The sequence below is a fragment of the Saccopteryx bilineata genome, chromosome X (genome assembly GCF_036850765.1).
Source record: "Saccopteryx bilineata isolate mSacBil1 chromosome X, mSacBil1_pri_phased_curated, whole genome shotgun sequence".
Taxonomy (NCBI): Eukaryota; Metazoa; Chordata; class Mammalia; order Chiroptera; family Emballonuridae; genus Saccopteryx; species Saccopteryx bilineata.
The window spans coordinates 136,900,103-136,920,362 of record NC_089502.1 but is presented as its reverse complement, the minus strand read 5'-3'; the positions used below and the strand labels follow the sequence as shown (position 1 = coordinate 136,920,362).

The window sequence follows — 20,260 nt, the reverse complement described above, 5'->3', positions numbered from 1 at the left end:
AACAGTACTAACAAACTGAATCTAGCAACATAAAAAGGATTACATACCATGAACAAGTGGGACTTTCTCAGGAATGCAAAGTCGGTTCAACATAAGAAAAATCAATGTCCAACATATTACTAGGCTAAAAGAAAAAAAATGATCATCTCAATAGACACAAAAAGCATTTGAGAAAATCAATACAGTCTCATGATAAATGTACTCCAGAAAGTAGGGAGAGAGGACACAAATAGTTGGGACAGCTGTGTAGTTAGGAGGACTGCAGTGGTCCACTCAGGACTACCGACACTTCTGACAGCAACTGTTAAGTTCAGGGGGTTCCCAAAACCACTCTCACTCAGGTTTTCTAGAGTGACTTACAGAAAAAACTGAAAGGTATTACACTCAGGTTTACAGCCTATTACAGGGAAGGGATTCAGATGAAAATTAACCAAGGGAAGGAAAACATAGAGCGAAATCCAGGGAAGTACCAGATTCGGAGCAAGTTGGTTTTCCAGCATTATTACGTGGCAGTACTAGGGGAGTATTGCCAAACAGGGAAGATCATCCAACCTGCAGTGTTCAGAGTTTTTATCGGGGTTTCATTCCATAGGCCAGACTGATTTACCACAATGTTTATCTCAGTCTCCAGTCTCTTCAGAGAGCTACTGATACTGTGTAATGCAAGCCCCCACCCTCAGTCATAGTATTCCAGTATGACCTCAGGCCCCCAGACAAAGACACTCCTGTCAGGCGTGAAGATTATTATCTCCCAGCAGCTGAAGGTAAAGACCTGATCTTTCTTTGATTAACCTCATTCTTTGCTACACAGAAGAGAACTCCCTCAGCCTGATCAACAGCATCTTTGTAAAACCTACATCTATGAAAAGCCACAGCTAACATGGAGTAATGCTAATATATTTGCAGGTGGCATCATCTAGATTCTAGATGCAAAATTTTAAGGAATACAAACACAAGAAAAAGTACTAGAAGTAATAAACAAGTTCAGCAAGGTGGCAGAATACAAAGTCAATACACAAAACCATACACTCGCAATGAATACACCCAAAATGAAATTAAGAAAATAATTCTATTTATAGTAGCATCACAAAGAATAAAATACTTAGAAGGAAAATTAATAAAAGAAGTCCAAGACTTGTACAATGGAAACTACCAAACACCACTGAAGGATATTCAAGACCTAGGTAAACAGACATCACTTATTCAAGGACAAAGACCTAATATTGTTAAGATCACAGTACTTCCTGAATTGATCCACATATTCAGTGCAACCCCTGTCAAAATCCCAGCTGCCTTTTTTACAGAAGTTGATAAGCTTGTCCTTAAATTAATACGGAAATGCAAGAGAATAATAAAAATGATCTTGAAAAAAATGAAATTGGAGGACTCACCCTTCTTGATTTCAAAACTTACTACAAAGCTATAGGAATTAAGACATTGTGGTACAGACATAAGGATAGATATATAGGTAAATAAAATAGAATTGAGAGTCTAAAAAAAAGCTGTAACATTCATGGTTAACTGATTGTTGACAATGGTACCAAGAGAATTCAGTGGAGAACTAATAGTCTTTAATAAATACTACTGGAAAAACTGAACATCTGCATTCAAAAGAATGAAGTTGGACCTCTACCTACCATTGAGTACAAAAATTAACTCAAATGTAAGAGTTGAAACTATTAAACTCTTATAATAAACCGTAGGAGTAAATCTTTTTTACCTTAGATGAGGCAGTAGTTACTTAGATATGACACCAATAAAGCACAAGTGACCAAAAAAAAGATACATTGGACTTCATTAAAGTTGAAAACTTTTATGCTCCAAAGGACACCATCAAGGTGAAAAGACAACTCTCCGAATGGAATAAAATATTTATAAATCCTACATCTGAAAAGAGACTACAAAATCCTACATCTGAATATATAAATAACTCTTATAATGCAACAGTAAAAATACATATAGCCCAATTAGAAAGGGTGAAAGAAAATGAATAGACATTTTTCCAAAGATATGCAAATGTCGATGCACATGTGACAAGATGCTCAATAATAATCATTAAGTCAAAACCAAATAAGATAGTACTTCACAACCACTAGATGACTGTAATCAGAGACAGTAACAAGTGTTGACAAGTAATGTAGAAAAATTGGAACCCTCATACATTGCTGGTGAGAATGTAAAATGGCAGTTCCTCAAAAAGGGAAACATAAAATAAAATTACTGTATGAGCCAGCAGTTCCACTCCTAGGTATATCCAAGAGAAATGAAAACATGCTGACACAGAAACTTGTACACAGATGTTCACAGCAGCATTGTTTATAGTAGTGCAAAGTTCAAACAAGCCAAATGTTTGTCAGTTGATGAACGGATAAACAAATGCTATATATCCATGAAATGGAACAATATTCAGCCATTAGAAAGGAATTAAATACTAATACATACTGTATCATGATGAACCTTGAAAACAGTCGGAGTGATTGAACAAAACAAGTAGAGAAAAAACATTGCATGACTATACGAAATGTCCAGAATAGGCGAATCTACAAAGACAGAACTAGATTAGTGTTTACCATGGGATGGGAGAAGAGAAGACAGGAGAGATTGCTGGTAATTGAGGGTTTCTTTTTGGTGTGATGCACATGTTCTAAAACCAGAGCGAGGTGATGCTTCTGCAACTGTGAATATACTGAAACCATTTATGTGCATACTTTAAAAGAGTACATTTCATGGAATGGAAATTATATCAATAAAACTGTTCTAAACTCAGATTTAGCACTTTAGATATTCAAGTAGGATAACTTCAAACATGTCAACTCAGACTTTTTAAATTGAAATTAGCAAAAATGTAAATATTATGTAAAAAAAATGTTAGGCTTAATTAGCCAAAGTAATAATTTTTGAACTAGTATTCAGCGTTTATTGTGCTGTTTTACTCCTTGATTTTTAATGGATGCTGTTGCAAATTAATACAGTATTCCTCTTTTAATTTCTTTAAAGTGTGCTTATAATGTCATGATGGAAACAAGGTTTAAAAAATCAAGTGTAAATTATAATGACATGACAGGACAGATTATAATTATTAAACAGCTGGGTTGGATAACAGTTTATTCCTGCAGACTGTAAATTCCTCGCAGTTACCTAAACTGCAGGGCTTGGGAGAAAGGCAGAGAAGTTGAGGGTTGGGGTGGAAGTCAGGGTCCAGCTCACACCCGTATAATGAGGGCTGTTCCTTCTCTCCCTGGCTTCCCATTGCAGAAGCTTTTTCAGACTGGGGGTGTTGGGCCAACAAGTGTGTTAGGCTTGCTCACTTGCACTTAGCCTGATTGGCGCACGGACATAGGGCAGCAGCAGTGTGGATAGTCTATGTAAGGTTGCGGGTGCTTGCCCTCGGGGCGGCAGACTGTACATTGTGGACTGCCTGCCACCAGTGGCACAGGCCAGTTGTTGCTATTGTTTGCCGGAAAGGGGTTTTTTCCTGCAGCCTGTTTTGCTTGTGAGTCCTGAGAGACAAAGAGAAGTGGTCTTACCTGCCTGCTTATTGTCTGCCATTACAAGACTGATAAACAGAACAGCCCACCATCCTCAGGCTCCACAGTTCTTTTCCCGTCTGCCCGAATCCAATGGGAGCCTATACGGCCCTGGCCATTGCCACCAGCCTTACAGGGGGGTTATCTGAAGCATAAGGCAAATGAGTCTTCCCATTCTATTGTGCAGTTATTCCTTGAATCACGATGCTGTTTATTTCAGTGTCTGGAAATCTAACTAGTTGGGATCATTGAGAGATTTGTGCAGAGGCCAAAACCTTGATGAGTTTATTAGAGAACATTTGGATAATTTAATCCTCCTGAATTTTCATGGAATGTTTGAAACCTGTAAGGGACAGTCACAGTGTAAATACCTGTAGAAATTGGAGAACCTTAAGTATCATGCCATGGGAAAATAAATATTAACAAATTTTAGCCCAAACTAATTTCAGAAGACCTGGGTTAGCACCTATAGTAAATTAACTAAGAGAATGAAAAGAATTTAACAGAGTGACTTTTTTCTGCAGCTGCTTTCAAAATTGTGAAATCCTGGCTTGGTCCGGAAGCAGTGAGTTTGCTGAAGTTTACAAGTAAAAATGAAGTCCAAGACTATGTCAGCGCAGAGTACCTGCCTCCCCACATGGGCGGAACTGTAAGTATAGTACTTGAACTTGTTTCTAAAATAAGACTGGCTCATGGCACATTAGGCTGTTTTCTTTCCTCAAGGGAAAAGGAAAAGCAATGTCATAACATCTAAAGAAAGATCAGAAATCCCCCAGTATAGCAAGTAGTGTTACATTTTTTTAAGTTTTCAACTTGTTACCTTGCTATACATAAATGGTCCTAAACGGCAAGATATTTAGTAAAAAGTACTCAGTATTGGGAAACAAGTGTTCAGTAAAAAGTTTTTTCGCTGCTGTCGCAATCACTACATTCCCCTCCCCAGTTCCATTTCTTATATTTATTTCCAGGGATCTGTATTGCCTGTATAAGCAACTATAGTATATATGTAACGTATGTATAAGCAAAATAGTGTATATATATATGTCTTAATTCTCATCTCTTTTAAACAAGTAGTATATTTATACATTATTGTGCATCCTACATTTTTCTTTATACCATGTCTTAGAGATTATTTCAAATCAAAATCTGAGAAGCTGTCTTATTCTTATTCCTAGCTGTATAGTATTCCAGTGTCTAGAAATGAACCACAAATTATTTCATTAATAACCATTAGGTATTTAGTTTCCTTTTGATGTGTCTTTAGTTTGCTTCCAATTATTTACTGTTGAAGTCTTTTTAATTTAAAAGATAACATACGCTATCAAGGTTTTATAGAAATGATTTTACTACTTACAAATAAGAGACCAGGAGTAAGTAGTTATGTGTTAACTTCTTAATATGTATAACAATGATATGTGTTATGATAATGACTTTATTTATACACTGTGAGACTTATGGTATGCTTAAACTGTATGCTTTGGTTTAGCTTGATGGATAATATTTATATTTGATTTTTATAATTCGCTTTGTATGCTGCCATCCTGGCAAAACTGTGTTCAGCCAGAACAAGAGGATAGCAAGATGAAAAGTTTTGCTGTGTCCCTTCTTTGTTTTCTTCGTTGAAAAAAACAAAACTTAAACTAATATTTTTAATTTGAGGTTTGCTGTTTTTCTATTTTGAGACACGGTATTTCATATTTTAACCTAGAAAACGCTTAGTATGGTTCATTTCGAGTACTACCCTTAGTTAAAATGGTGATTTGATTGACTGTCATTTTTTTATAGTTCGCCCATAGAATTGTTGTACCTTAAAATTAATAGCATTTAGTAAAATTTATTTTTATTTTTAGAGATATAAAGGGTTATTTTATTTCCCTTCTCTGATGTTAGTGGTATATTTCTTCAGGATTGTCATCAAAATTGTAATTAGGACTACTATTTCTTCACAATTTTGTTTTGTTTTTAGAAGGTAATAGAAACACCTGATTTGTTTAAAAACAGCAGAGAATACGAAAGCCTGAAAAGTATCCCAGTGCAGTGAAAAGCACGTCTCCCTGCCGATCATTGCTCACTGCCACTCCCCAGGGGCACTCAGTGCTTCCAGGGCTGCTCTCCTGCCGGAGATAACCTGTCCGTTTTACAGTTTTACGTAAAGGGCACATGTCGTATATATCCTACTGTGGGGTTTCTCACACCATTTCTTTTCAGGTTACGCCATATTGATTCATAGAGATCTAGTGGATTCATTAAACCACCGCAGGACATTCCATTGTGTTGATATGGCATAACTTACCTAATCAGTTCTCTTTTGAAGGTACATTACTTATTTTCTAACCTTTTGCCAATACTAACAGTGCTGCCGTGACTATCCTTATAAATAACTCTTAGTACATGGCTGCAGCAGTATATGGAGAGGACAAACTCCTGGAAATGAAATCGTAGGTCCATGGGTATACTTAGTGTTCAGTGTGTGTGTGTGTGTGTGTGTGTGTGTGTGTGTGTGTTTACAGAGACAGAGAGAGGGATAGACAGGGACAGACAGACAGGAACGGAGAGATGAGAAGCATCAATCATTAGTTTTTCATTGCGCATTGCAACACCTTAGTTGTTCATTGATTGCTTTCTCATATGTGCCTTGACCGCGGGCCTTCAGCAGACCGAGTAACCCCTTGCTGGAGGCAGCGACCCTGGGTCCAAGCTGGTGGGCTTTTGCTCAAACCAGTTGAGCCCACGCTCAAGCTGGCGACCTCGGGGTCTCAAACCTGGGTCTTCTGCATCCCAGTCCGACGCTCTATCCACTGCACCACCGCCTGGTCAGGCAGTATTCAGTTTTGATAGCTTTGCCAATCTGCCTCTAAAGAAATGTGCCCGTTTACCAATAATGTGTGAGAATGCTGCAACCACATTCTTGCCAACACCACACATTCTCATTTTTGCCATTCTTGTGAAAAACATTATACTTTTAATTTGCATTTATTTTACTCTACGTGTGATGCTGAACTTCTTTTAATGACTTAAAAGGCAGTTTTCATTGTTATCCTAGGAACTGTATTATTCCTTTATTCTTTGTTCTGGCCTTTTAAATTTTATTTTCATTTTCCTATGCTCAATTTTTCTCAGTATTTGCATACCTTCTAGGTTCGGTGCTATGCTTAAAAGGCTATCCCTGGTGGTGTCAGTTTTTTAGTCATTCTGTGTTTTGCTCTGGAGCTTATATAGTTTAAAAAAATACATACACACACTTGCAGACACACTTAAAAGCTTTCATTCATTTAAAATTCCTTTTGGTCTAAAGATGCAGCATGGTTGTTTCACAGATGGCTGACCAGTGGTCCCACCCCACTGATTACATTTTCCCTTCCCGGTTTGTTTTTCATTTCACTGTCTAATTCAGTCTGTTTCCTTGGCCAGAGGAATGGATTTCAACTTCACTAAGAGAACTCTTTTTCTACCCACCCTTTAGCAGGCTGATCAAAAATTCTTTTCTTCTAGGACCCTTTCAAGTATAGCTATCCGCCACTAGTGGACGACGACTTCCAGACGCCGTTGTGTGAAAACGGGTCTGTAGCCAGCGAGGACGAAGCTTCAAGCAGGGAAGATACGGAAAGTGAGGGCAAAGAAACCTTGGAAACAATTTCTAATGAAGAACAAACAGCACTTCTGAAAAAGGTAATTTTAAGAATAAAATGAAGTTAAGTCAAAAGCTGTGGCCTAGCCCCAGTTATACTAGTAGCTTGCTCTGTGGTTTTGGGTCATTCACTCACCTTTCTGTCTTTCTACATCTGTGTATGTAAAGAGAAAGAAGGGTGGGGCTGGTTCCTACTTTTGTATAAAAATTGGCAAAATGAACCTGGAAGGAATTGTTTTAGCCCAAATATTTTTATTTATCTGAAGTAAAAGTAATTAGAACTTTACTTTGATCCATTGCCTCTCTTTGTTTCATATTTTGAAAAGCATTTACCTGTCGTCTTGTAATCAGGGGCTTGATAGATACATTATAATTTATAACACATTTGAAGACTCTCGGCCCTGGCCAGTTTGCTCAGTAGGTAGAGTGTCAGCCTAGCATGTGGACGCCCCAGGTTAGATCCCTGGTCAGAGCACACATGAGAAGCGACCATCTGTTTTTCTCCCTGTCCCTCTCCCTCTTCTCTCGCAGCCAGTGGCTTGATTGGTTCCAGCATCAACCCCAGGCGCTGAGTGAGGATAGCTCAGTTGATTCGAGTGAGCATCAACCCCAAACAGGGTTGCTGGGTGGATCCCAGTGGGGGCACATGCGAGGGTCTGTCTCTCTATCTCTCCTCCGCTCACTTAAAGAAAAAAAAACATTAAAAACAAAGACTCTTAAGGGAAGAACTATGTTATATTTTCTAGTGACATTTACAGTAGGCCACTCAATTATATGTTAATGTAGCATTAATAAATTAAATATACAATTTAGATATAATAAAGCTAAGTTCATAGCTAATCAATATAATGTTTACTTGATGACATAATGACCTGCCCACTGTCGAGCATGAAACTAAATTTATCTTTTCTTTCTTCACATTTGTTTTGTCTGTAGACTAGCCTAACCGAGTCTACTTGCAAAACAGAAGAAAATGAAAAAGTTGATTCCAAGTTGAAAGCTTTCAAGAAACCGCTGAGTGTGTTTAAGGGGCCTTTATTACACATCAGGTAATAGTGGAAGGTTTTTATTAGCTATGCTTTCATAACATATTTTGATCATCTTGAGGGAACTGCAAAGTAAGAAAACTTCTATACTGTTTAGGAAACTGGAGAAATACAAAATTAAGGGTTATCTGAAGACTCACCTTGGTTTTTAGACATAGTGCCTATTTTTAGCTGTGTTTTTGTTACTTATCCCATTGGGTATGTTTAAAGGGCTCTCATATCATATCAGGTAGTAAAAGTGAATAGTCATATATTAAGAGTAAATCTGAATGACAGGTATTTTTCTCATTTTACTGGTCCTGTTAGACTTGCACAAGTTCAAAGATGCCAGAAACAGCATTGAAATGTAGGTGTTTATCAGTTTGACCTTCCAAAAGCTAAAGCTGAACCAGAAAAGTAGGTTTTTCACTAAAGCCAAATTTCAGCCCATCTCTATTTTTGTGTCCAGGTTATGCAATTCGAACAATTCAGAATTGTTTCTTTGTCATTATGTAAAGACCTTTTTCTCACTAATGACGGTTTCGGTTGGTAAATCTAGTTAGCCTTATATTCATATTGCTAGCCTATCTTTCTTTAGTGATGACTGAAGATATTTTCTTTCTCTTTACTTAGAACCTGTACATGTAAACTTTTTCGGTACGTTGTATGGCTCTTCTGACGAATACAGCCAGAGTTTTTAGAATTGAATCTGAGAGTTTCTAATTGACAAGATCAGTTTGTTTACACATATTGTGATCACTGTTATATTTGGATTTGTCCTGTCTGGGGGAGGGGGGGGAAGAGAGAGAGAAACAGAAATGCATGTCCATGTTCTGTTTTCCCTCGTTTTTCTTCGCTATTTTCCCATTTTGGAGTTTGTTTCCCACTTTTTCCCTCTACTGGTGTAGAAGTTAGGCACTCTGTTTTTCACTGGACGCCTGCCAGAAGCGTAGTCCTGGCTTATAAATATCAAGGGACATCTGGAAGAGCTTGGGAGGGAGAAAGCCATTCCCTGCCTCTGCCCAGATAGAGCACGGCACTCCCACGTGTGCCTGCGGACCAGCGCGCATCGGCCTCCCCAGAGCTGCTCGGAGGCCTGGGCTGGCGACCGAGAGCAGCCTGAGACCCAACGCCGCCCTGTCTTTCTGTGGCACGGTTCAGACTGAGTCCGGAGAGGAAGCTGGCAACCCTGCTCGCTTACAGTCTTGTGCAAAGCGGGGCCAGGCCCTACTGGGAGAGCGCTTCCTTAAAATCCTATGTTCTCTAGATAAATAAACATCTCTGATATGAAGACATTCCTGCTATAACATGAATCTATTTAAAGAGTTACCTTTTATCTGAAACAGAAACATGCTCCTTCCCATTGTCTGGAGGCACCTGCTGCAAATTGGCCAATGTAACTCAACTACACAGACTTTGCTGAAGTCGTTTGTTTTCATATTAGGTCACAGGCCTTACAGTGGCCAGGAATAGTAAAATCTGCATTTTGAGGCTCTTTGATTTATTTCACAGTTTGACAATATCTTTCTGCACCTCTCACCCCACTTTTATTTGTGCTTATTTTTCTTCTTCCTTATTAAATAGAAAAAAAGCCTTTATTAGTAAGAAATGATTCTGTTGCTTGAATATATGTCTAATGATCTTTCTTTGAAGTCATGCTCTTCTCTGCTGGTATAAAAACATGCCCCGCTCGAATCTGTTTGTAATTAGAGGAGGTTGAGACAGCAGTTCCACCTTTGCTTCAACTGTTACCTGTAACCTTCGGAAGAGCTTAAGGAAGTGCACCTTAAGTTGAAGCTGAATATAGGACTAATTCGGAATCTTCCTCGTTCTCTCCCTCTGTTCCTTCCCGTTTTGCTTTTGATCTTGGGGAAACCATAAGACTTCTTAAATAGAATGTATTGAATCAGTAACATTAAAATAAAAAATATATTAGGTAATTATTCTGTAATCTTCTCTTTTTTGGATAAGATCTCTTTATACAAATAAGCATAAAATATTAACCAAATGTTGTTCTTTAAGCTAGATTAGATTGTCATTTATTCTGAGTAATACAAATGCCTTATGTTTTTGTCATCACTTAGCCCAGCGGAAGAACTGTATTTTGGAAGTACAGACTCTGGAGAGAAGAAAACTTTAATAGTTTTGACAAATGTAACTAAAAACATAGTGGCATTTAAGGTAAATTTCTGTAAGGGAGGATACATTATGTATGAAAATTTCACACGGGAAGTGATTTTAGACGTATTTTAATTGAAAAAAATGGATCATTTTGATCTTGCTCAGTGGTTTTATTGGTGATCTTTGTAGGCATGTTATCCTGGCTTCCAGTTCTGACCAAGTGGCATAGCCAGTTTTTCCCGGGATCTGTATTTCAGTCTTTATTTGCAGTGATATAGGCTAATGCCCAAATTAACCCTAGACTTTAACATTTGTTGTAAATAAAAAAATCCAAGGAAAATCACCCTTGGTAATATAAATAATTCTTAATAACAGTGAAGAAATAAAACTATAAAGTCAAATGTGTGTTTTCCACCCAGTGTGGTATATTTAGGAGTACTAGTTTTTACTGGATATTAAGCTGATACTGAGCATTAAGTGTAAAAAGACTGAGTCCACCACCACCCCATATTGTAGGTATTACTTCCTTAAATCATCTATTTAACTTAACTTGAACCACTAAGATGTCTGGTTATCCTTTATCTGCTTTTTTTTTTTTTAATTTCTGAACACTTGTAACATGTGCATTTAGATTTTTGAATGTGTTATTAAATTTCAGGTAATTGGCAGATAATAAATATTTAACAAGTGGAGGAGTCATTTTATTTAAGAGGAAGGCTAAGTGACAATTGGACTTAAAAGATGAGTAAATAGTTTTTAAATAGCTTGAGTTCCTTTTTTCCTAGTAGTGGGGAAAGGTACATTCTATGCATAATCACCAAATTGATTATTAACTGCTGATTTTGTTAAAAGTCCTTTTTAAGCCGTTTCCCTCCAAAAAGCATAAAGGTTATTATGTGACTATTGTGTTTATAAACAGGTGAGAACAACCGCTCCAGAGAAATACAGAGTCAAGCCTAGCAACAGCAGCTGTGACCCTGGTGCATCGGTTGATATATTTGTGTCTCCCCATGGGGGTAAGTTGTCATGTGATAGCCATGGCCTTGGAGGCATCTGTCTTTCCACTTGTAAAATGATATAGGCAAATGGGTCTTCCAAGTCCTTCCCAGCATTAAATAATTTGTAATTGTTTTATAACGAGTAAAATTGTTTAAACTGATGCCAGTTGAAATTGTATTTCAAAAAAGAAGTCATTTTTAGAACTGTTTCTTTTTGTATGGTAGTTTCGTAGCCTTATCTTAATTTTTTTCTAGAATAATGCCTTAAGCTACATAGCTGATCCTCTGCAAACATTTCTGTTTATATAACGAGTTGCCCTTTCGGATGCAGGTCTAACAGTCTCTGCCCAGGACCGGTTTCTGATCATGGCTGCAGAAATGGAACAGTCGTCTGGCACGGGCCCAGCAGAGCTGACTCAGTTCTGGAGAGAAGTTCCCAGAAACAAAGTGATGGAACACAGGTCTGCTCTTGACTCGCAGGCGCTCGGGTGTGGGCGGGATCAGAAAGAACCCATGCCTGCATGGGGTTGACTTTGGCAGACACGGAGGCTGCCAGGGTGGGCCCTGAGCTCTGAGAGGCCGTGGGGTGCCCAGGTGAACAAGACCTGGACTTTCTCAAGATGGTTGCTAATAGCAGACGTGTACTTTCAGGCCAGTCAAGAATCTGGATGTGTCAAACGAACAGATCTTGTCTGATTATACTACAGTATAATCATGGGTGGGGAGAATATGACTGAGCAGCCGGTCAAGGTCCCTGTGAGTAGGGACTGAATGACCACTGATTTTTTTAACTCTTCTCTAAATTTGGTAGCTATCCTCTGAAGTGAAGGTTAAAAAAAAGCCTTATAGGCCCTGGCCAGTTGGCTCAGTGGTACAGCATCAGCCCAGCGTGTGGAAGTCCCAGGTTCGATTCCCAGTCAGGGCACATAGAAGAAATGACCATCTGCTTCTCCACCCCTCCCCCCTTCCCCTCCTTCAGCCATGGCTCAAATGAGCAAGTTGGCCTTTGGCTGAGCATGGCTCCATTGCCGAGCAACAGAGCAATGGCCCCAGGTGGGCAGGACATCAGCCCCAGGTGGGGGCTGCCAGTTGGATCCCATTCGGGGCTCATGTGAGAGTCATCTCTTCGCCTCCCTGCCTCTTACCTGATCTAAATAAAAGCCTTGTCATTTCATCTTGCTAAGGAAGTCCCTAAGGCTAGGGCCTGGGCTCATACTCCTTTGTGTCCTCCTTTCAATTTGGTCTTTCCATAGATACCAATAAGATGCTTGTTTAGGATGAGAGCTCTCTAACAAGTTTGTCAAACATAGAAGGTTTTCCAATTCAGAGGATCTATTGCCTGGCCACTGATGAGTAGGATCTTTTGTTAATCTCAAGAGCTACTCAAAACAGGCCTTTTTATGGCTTGATCATGGACACAAGCTGTCTCCCAAAGGAGGGTTCAGAAAATCACAAGATCAAAAAGTTTACTCCCAGAGTTAGGATGAGAAAGCAAAAGCCTCCATTGTCTCAGGTGGAAAACGTGCTACAGTAAGACCCACATTCTGGGTTCCCGCAAGAATGTGAGATGCTCTGAGTCCCAGACCTGCTCATCTGTGACGGTAGGTGGGTGCTACTGGCGTGGGACTTTTCCAGGACTTACGGGACAACAAAGGCTCCTTTTAACAAACAGGTGCTCCCGTGGGAACTGGCTCAGTTGGATAAAGAGAATGCTGCTTGTTACTTTGTGTCTCGGATCCCCAAGCCTGTTCGGCTGGTTGCCAGGTGTATGCATCTCTTCATCGAGAATGTTCTAACTGGTCACAGAGCCAAGCTCTCAAGACACAGAACAGGACAAAAGGAGAACTTCAGTGGGCCTAACAGTTCTCCTTATGACAGATGACGCAAAAGAAAACTGACCATCTCTGGGAGGAGAAAGGGTCACTAGAAAACAGGAGTACTGAACAAAAATCTACGCAAATCACTTGACCCAGGGAACTAGTTCACACAAGGACTTCTAATTGAAAATTGGAAAGGAAGGGACAGAGACCTTTCCCTGTTAGCCTGTCACTATAGTGAGATACGGGAGAACTGCCTTGGATAAGAATTCTTACCTTCTCCAGCTCCCGCTGTTTTCCAGGGTCCAATCTGCAGGCCCCCAAGCTAGTATGTCTCAGCAGGTCGCACAGTAGGTCACCAAACTGTAGGGAAGGAAATATCATTTTGCTTTCCCCTTCGAGGTTCTTACCTGAAACTCCCTCCAACCCCTAGTCAAAGACAGATAACCGGGAGAAAAACAAACGGACTATAATAACATGTATATCCTCCTTTATGCATGGGAGGGAATCAGAAAACAGTAAAAACTCCCCCAAATGGCCCAAAAGCTGATGTTGGAGTGAAGGAGGCAGTTATGGGAGGGTACCATGAAAAGCAGTAAACAAGGGTCAGGCTGTCACATAGAATGAGGTCAGTGCCTTCTCCATGTAAGAGTTCCTAGAGACTCAGTCACCTCTTCACGCTGGTATAGAGGGAGACACTCTTACAATCGCAGGTTTCCTTTATAAAAGTAACTCTTACAAAAGGGCAACTTGGTTTTCAGAGCTTTTACATGGTCTGCTGTTTCTTTGAAAAAAATCAGCTCAAGATAATATAATACTTATGCCAAATCCTGTCCCCTTCAAAGATAAATACACAAGGCGCTGCTACCATATGTGAATCTGGGGAGAAGAATGAGTATTTTCACCTGTATTGCATGTAATTCTGTGCGGTCTTTTTTCTTTTTATATTTTACTTCTTTTTAAAAAAATTAAAAATTTTAAGAAGTTATATTTCCTTTGCATTTTCCTAGGTTAAGATGCCATATTGTTCAGAGCAGCAAACCAACCACTCTTACATTAAAAGACGGTGCCTTTAACGTGTCAGATAAAACCAGTGAAGATATGTGTCTACAAGTAAGTGCTGGTTCCCTAACTAAAACAGTGGTGTTAATGTTCATGAACATTAGAAATCCAGTTTTCCCAACTGACATCAGGAAAACCTTTGGCATAGACACGGCAGAAATGCTCTTTTCTTTGTGAAGCGAAGCAAAATCAGAAGTGGTAAGCTGCCAGTCATTTTGGGGGATCTACTACTTTTCTAAAGCTCTGGCCATTTTAATCTGAACTAGGAACCGTGTTGCAAAGCGCATGGCGCTTGGGGAAATAAAGAATTCAGGCTCGTGGAAAAGGTCCCATGTAGCACATTGAAGTTTAAAAGAAAGACAGAGGGTGAAGGGCTCTCTTTCTAAGTAGCTGGTTTCCATCCTTCCAGGAAGAGGTTGCTTTGCTCCTTTCCAAACGAGAGGAAGCAGATGCATGTCTGTATCTAATGCCTCGTTGCATTGCCAGCTACCAGCCTCTCAGAGTAGAGGGACCCCATCCTGTCAGTGTTGGGATTCCTAATATTCCTGTTTGTCATCCACGTGGTCAGTGCACAGTTTGATTGATACAAGTCTTTCATCCTTTTTTCCCCGTTTAGCTCAATCGTTTAATAGAGAGCAATAGGAAGCTGGAAGACCAAGTTCAGCGCTGTATCTGGTTCCAGCAGCTGTTGCTTTCCTTAACAGTGCTGTCGCTTGCTCTTGTCGTCTCTTTCTTCTATGTGTCGTACAGCTAAAGAGGCGGTGCTCGGGAGGACACCTGGCCCTTTCACCCATTAGTTGGAAAAGGACCCAGAACTTCTCCACCATTCTACTAACAGTGTCACACATCTGTGCTTCCTAAAAGAAAATATGCAACATATACAGGGGAACAGATCCATGTCTTCAAAATAAACTCTAGACTAAAGAAACACTGAAGAAATTGATGAGCGTATAGCTAGTTAGTAAAAGAAGTAAAGGCATATCTGTTGTGTAAATGAATAGTTTAGATATAACTTATATTTTTCCTTCTGATCCAAATACGTTTAAAGCTTAAGTTTTATGATGTGTATTATATATTAGCAAAACTGAAAAGTATAACATGCTTTGTTGCAGCCAAAAAATGTAATCTTCTTTTTTATGACATGATTATTATAGTTGGGCCAACTTACTAGCTTTTCTATACTGTATATATGGAACATGTATATTGGGGTGTAATATGCAGAGTAATTTCTGTAATCATGACTTTGGAATTTTGAGAATTACTTCCAGATGCTAGTCAATATTCTTTTGGAATGTAAAACTATTTAATGCCAAACTGCCTTCCGCCTTTATTTCATAATCTGTCTTCCTTAACTGCCTGCCTTTTATTAATCTAGGACTTTTAGATAAACACTCTCATTTAGGTAGAATTTGGAAAACTGAGTTCGGTTGGATGTTCTTTGAATTCCGTTTGTGTCTCCAGAGGGAAAGATCTTTTCGGTTCACTTTTCCCTCTTTTTTATGCTGTTTCACGTTGTACACTATGGCTGGACCCTGACCCATCGCGTCATTTATTATTAAGGCCTGATCATCTCTGTCACACCATCTTCACCCTCTGAAATGGAAGTAATTACATACAGTTTTTGAAAAGTTTGTTTTTGAGGTGCATAGCAATATAATTCGTTTACAATGCAATTCCTTGTTAAAGTCAGCCTTGGAAAGGGAACTTGATAAAAGACAAGTATCTGTAAGGGTGAAAAAAAAAGAAAAATCAAAATTCAGGTGTTCTCCATTTAACAGTGAAACACGTAACTGGTGATCATCAGTAAAACCTTCAGACCAGGGCTAAGTGACTTGCCCGATGATCTGCCTTTGTCACAGTTGGTACCCAGGACGGTTCCTCGACTCCTGAAGAGACACCTTGCAAGAGCAGAGCCACTGAATTACTTTGTTCTCGTGAACATGACCAGCTTTCAGTCCATGCTGGTTCGTGTAAATTTACTTTATAGGAAAGAAAAAGTAGTCTGCCTATAGAATAAGTGTTTAGTTTTGATTGAGCCATGTTTGCAGATTATTTTAATTATTCTGAAGTGTAGTGTTAATGGCTTTCATCTGGAGAAGTTGATGATTCCAAAACTGAGTTATGAAGAACCGTAGAACACCATCCCTAAAGAACTGGCCTACGAAATAAAACCTTAAAAGGACACTGGTCTGCTACTTTGTCTTAATTTGGGTTTTTCTGTTTCAGTTTGCCAGCTCGAGCCGGAAAAGTGACTGCAGTCCACCCTAAGTACTATGCAGAGCACCCCTGTGTTTGTGCACAGCGCTTTTCCCTTGTACGTTAGATTCCTGGCTTTAGAATCATCTGATCCCAAAATGTACGTTTCTTTGTTCCTCAGCAAATAAGTGAGGAAATAATTAGTCAAAATTGGAAACATATTGTCCTAACAGTGTCCCTTTAATGTTTCATAGAAAAATTACATTGACTCACCAAAATGTTCTTCCTAATGTCTGGTCATTGAATTTAATAACATATCTTGTTAACATCTGTGTGCCTGTTCAGTGTGACTAAGCAAAATTACTAAAAATTGACTATAAAATCAAAGGCTTTTGTACTTGTCTTGGTTAATCACTATATTTACACTTGATTTTATTGTCTTCATCTGATTTTATTTAATCACATTTGTATGATTACTTTTGGTACTCTATAATTATTTTATTTTGAATCATATCATTACTTTCTCATGACCAAATTACCAAGAATCAACATATAGATTTAGACGTTTTTCATGAGGATAGAAATGAATAGATTTTTACATGAAAACATTAATTGAGATATCATTGATTTGATCTGCAAGTAGCCTAAAAATGCAATTGCTGGTAAACCTAGCCTCAAATTTCATAATAATAGCATCACTTTTTATATCTTGCCACTAATTTTGACTGGATTTAATAGCACTTTATTGTATAATTGCAAAGAAATATATTCCTAGAATTGTTGCCAGTGTAATTTCTCTAATGTTCTGGTGCTTTTCATATATTTTCAGTATTTTTATTACTATATTGGTATTTTCTTTGTATAAACTGATCAAAAGAACATGTTTTCTATTTTAATATGTTTTAGAAAAATAATTGCATTGATGAAATAAATATCATCAGGAAAACATCTCTGGTCTCTAATTGATAAAGCACCTTAAAATCCATGTTAAAGCCACTGTGACCTTTTAAAGATCACATCAATTTATTTTAGTCCTGCTTTGCATTTTTATAAGGACAGCCCTGCCAGCTTCCAAAGATGCAGCTGTTATCTGGTGCCCTGTCCTTAGTGTGTCCGCTTTCCTCCCCCTGGGTCAAGGCCTGGCTGCCCGTCACTGGAGCTCGGTTTTCCTCAGACTTAGCATTGGAGTGTCACGGCTGGGGGCTCCACAGTGAAACCTGTCACCAGAGCTGCCCTCCATGCCCCACACCGGCCCCAGCTGGCCATGGGGCACATGGATGGCAGCCCATGGTGTGGGCATGGTTGTGGTTGGGGAGTGGTGGTGGGGGGGAGAGGCCCTGGGATTGGGGTGGGTGGTCCCCTTGCCACCGTAAGACACAATGCCCAAATGGCAACTACTGCTCCATAGAAATAAAACAATAGAACCGGTCTATCTTCGAAACAGAGAAAGAGGAAGAGATAGAAAACCAGCAGAGAAAAAAAATGACAAAGGTAACCTTGTAACAAGGGCCACAGCTGCTGTGGCTGCACAATCTTCTTTCCTAATGGGAGGTACCCTGACATCAGAACCGCATGGGCCCCGGAGGCATAGGGCTGCCCTTCTCTCCCTGGCACAAGGGGACAAAATGGAAATCCATTTGTCCCAGCTGAGGCGATGGTGGGTAGGAGAGGGCTCTGAAGTGAGACTGCCTGTCACTTGCTACCTATGTGACTTAGGAACACTAATTGACTCTTCAAGCTTCAGTTTCCTGCTCCCTGAGTGAGTCTGATCATCATAGCCCTCCTTACTGGGACCCGAGTGGCCGACTAATGCACATACAGCTCTGCGAGGCTGGCCCTGTTTTGCTGACGCCTCCACCTCCTTCCCTCCCAGCTTCCCAGAAGTTTTCACATTTGAGTTGCTCTTCCTGAATATTGCCACCTCATTCAAAGACAAATGTCCGTTCTGCAAATGTCTCCTTGCTTTGCACTCCTACCCTTGCCTTCTTGGCGTCCCGCTCTTATTCTAGCCCCCAGGCTGAGGGCCACACCTAGAAGGCCAGTGATACTCGGCTGCCTTGACTCCTGTGGAGAAGAGTCCCTTCCGGTCTGGGAAGACAGGCAGAGGTTTCCTTCTACTACTGCGCCCCCTGCCCCTTCCAATACATCACATACACTGAATTGATCTTGCAGATGCATCCTATAACCGTTTCCCCTTAAATTTGTAACAATCCAATCAAAATATCAAAGGATTTTACACATCTTCATGATTTTGTCCTTACACTGAATAAAATTACCCCCCATAATCTCCACACATTTTCTCCCCTTCCCTACACTAGTCATCATGTCCCCAACCACGCAAAATAAGACTTAACTCTTCCACACATTAAAATATTTGAGACAGGCCCTGGCTGGTTGGCTCAGTGGTAGAGCATCGGCCTGGCGTGCAGGAGTCCTGGGTTCTATTTCTGGCCAGGGCACACAGGAGAAGCGCCCATCTGCTTCTCCACCCCTCCCCCTCTCCTTCCTCTCTGTCTCTCTCTTCCCCTCCTGCAGCCGAGGCTCCGTTGGAGCAAAGATGGCCCGGGCGCTGAGGATGGCTCTGTGGCCTCTGCCTCAGGCGCTAGGATGGCCCCAGATGGGCAGAGCATCGCCCCCTGGTGGGCAGGCCGGGTGGATCCCGGTCGGGCACATGCAGGAGTCTGACTGCCTCCCCGTTTCCAGCTTCGGAAAAATGCAAATATATATATTTGAGACAGTTGGTTCAACTGGCAGGAATATAGAAGAACATGTCCCTGACATACAGGAGCACGATATGTCAACGTTTTTAAATCTCTCTGGGGAGAGCTGGAGTGTCCTTGGGACTCTGCCAGTGCAGGCTTGTCTTCCAAACTCTGGGAAGTCATCATAAGATCTTGTGCTTTACAAACAAGGAATCCAATTATTTCTTATTATTAAGGGAACTAATTATTTTTCTCAAGGTAACATAGCTAGTTGGTTCCAGAACCAAGAGTTGAACAAGTTGCCCAATTCCAATACGTATCTGTTACAACCAACCAGACCTGCCACATCTGAGTTGCAGGTTGAAGTGTTAAAAGAACGGGTCTGAGAGCTTCACTTTCACTAAACAGCAGAAGAAAAGAGAAGACAGATTACAACTGAGCCTTGGACAAGTACAGGTTTGAACTCTACAGGTTCACCCATACATGGAGGTTTTTTTCAATCAATACTATTGTTTTTTCTCCTATGTGTTTTTTCTTACGATTTTCTTAACATTTTGTTTCCTCCAGCTTACTTTATTGTAAGTATACGGCATATAATACATATAACACAAAACATATATTAATCAACTATTAATGTCATCTCTGAGGCTTCTAGGGAATAGCAGGCTATTAGTAGCTAAGTTCTGGAGGAGTAAAAATTACACTGCTCACAAAAATTAGGGGATATTTCAAAATGAATAGGAAGCTATAAAATATCCTCTGATTTTTGTGAGCAGGATATATACAAATTTTCAACTCTGTGAGGGGTTGGCACCCCTAAGCTTGACAAGATGCAGAGATGACAAAATACAATATTCACGCCAGATCCTTGGCTGGCTAAGGAAGTTTCTTGGTATTCTAAGCTACTAACTGACCTTACTTTGGAAAAGGTTTGTACCATACAGGTTAATGTACTGTTTACCTCGGGGAATTGGATGTGCAGCATCCACCTTCTGAGAGGTTTATCCATCACCACAGAATGACATATAGTAGGGTGTGTTGCTACTAATTGTCTCAGTCATAAGTCTAGCGATCTCAAGGAGTCATGAATTTAATAAAATCAGAGCATATAAGTTTTCTATTGCCTTGTAACAAACTAATGCAAATTTGGCATATTAAAACAACACAGATGACAAGTTGTGTGG

At 39.9% G+C, this 20,260-nt stretch overlaps 1 protein-coding gene across 3 annotated transcripts in view; it reads left to right on the top strand.

The window, feature by feature from the left end:
• The window catches only part of MOSPD2 (motile sperm domain containing 2), a 45,748-nt gene extending 28,426 nt beyond the window's left edge, over window positions 1–17,322 (top strand). For 2 of the 3 annotated variants that reach the window (XM_066249298.1, XM_066249301.1), the window contains exons 8-15: window positions 4,052–4,176; window positions 7,020–7,196; window positions 8,092–8,204; window positions 10,265–10,361; window positions 11,221–11,317; window positions 11,631–11,760; window positions 14,127–14,229; window positions 14,795–17,322. In XM_066249298.1, the coding sequence (XP_066105395.1) occupies window positions 4,052–4,176; window positions 7,020–7,196; window positions 8,092–8,204; window positions 10,265–10,361; window positions 11,221–11,317; window positions 11,631–11,760; window positions 14,127–14,229; window positions 14,795–14,932 (980 nt within the window). In that variant the 3' untranslated portion in view covers window positions 14,933–17,322. The remainder of the gene's footprint in view (window positions 1–4,051; window positions 4,177–7,019; window positions 7,197–8,091; window positions 8,205–10,264; window positions 10,362–11,220; window positions 11,318–11,630; window positions 11,761–14,126; window positions 14,230–14,794) is intronic. The other variant, XM_066249300.1, reaches the window with a different exon arrangement.
• Window positions 17,323–20,260: the final 2,938 nt, after the last annotated feature.